At 74.4% G+C, this 722-nt stretch overlaps 1 protein-coding gene across 1 annotated transcript in view; it reads left to right on the top strand.

Annotated features, from left to right (window-relative positions):
- Positions 1–722, top strand: part of KCNAB1 (potassium voltage-gated channel subfamily A regulatory beta subunit 1) — a 5,634-nt gene that overhangs the window by 546 nt on the left and 4,366 nt on the right. The window contains exons 2-3 of the mRNA XM_085304074.1: positions 77–197; positions 303–397. Coding sequence (XP_085160200.1) covers positions 77–197; positions 303–397 — 216 coding nt within the window. The remainder of the gene's footprint in view (positions 1–76; positions 198–302; positions 398–722) is intronic.

Below are 722 nucleotides of genomic sequence, written 5' to 3'. Positions count from 1 at the left end.
CACGCGTGGGGCCCCTCGAGGAGCGCCGCCGGAGGAGACCCGGCCAACGCGGCGCCTCCTGCTCGCCTCCCCGCAGGAAGCCTACTCGGTGGCCAGGCAGTTCAACATGATCCCGCCGGTGTGCGAGCAGGCCGAGTACCACCTCTTCCAGCGGGAGAAGGTCGAGGTCCAGCTGCCGGAGCTGTATCACAAGATCGGTGAGGCGCGAGCCGGGAAGCGGCGCCGGTGCCCGCGGCTGCGAGCGCTGCCCCCGCGCCAGGTCCTGGCGTGGCTGCCACGCGGCCCCTTCTGCTTCCCCGCAGGGGTCGGCGCGATGACGTGGTCTCCGCTCGCCTGCGGCATCATCTCAGGGAAATACGGGAACGGGGTCCCCGAGAGCTCGCGGGCCGCGCTGAAGGTACCCGCGCCCGCGGGAAGCGCCTGCCGCCAGGCCGGTGCCGGGCGCCGAGCCGGGCTCACCGGGACGCTCCGGCTCCGCGGCGCCGGGGGAGCGCGCCGTGGCCGCCGAGCGTGGCCCAAGGCGCCCGCGGGGAGCGGCAATACCGCCGCAGCCATCGGCTTTCTCCATCGGCCCCGCTGGGAGGGTCCGGCTCTCCCGCAGCGCGCCGCGGCTGCTCCCCGGCCTCCAACATCACCCGTGTGCGTGGCAGGAAAAAGAGAAACCTGCGGGACTCGCAGCTGCCTGCGTCTCTCCCGCCGCGCGAAGCCGCCGCGTTCGCAGC

The sequence above is a fragment of the Rhea americana genome, unplaced genomic scaffold, assembly GCF_003343005.1.
Source record: "Rhea americana isolate MKP2758 unplaced genomic scaffold, rheAme1 scaffold_202, whole genome shotgun sequence".
NCBI lineage: Eukaryota > Metazoa > Chordata > Aves > Rheiformes > Rheidae > Rhea > Rhea americana.
This window is presented reverse-complemented; position numbering and strand designations above follow the sequence as displayed.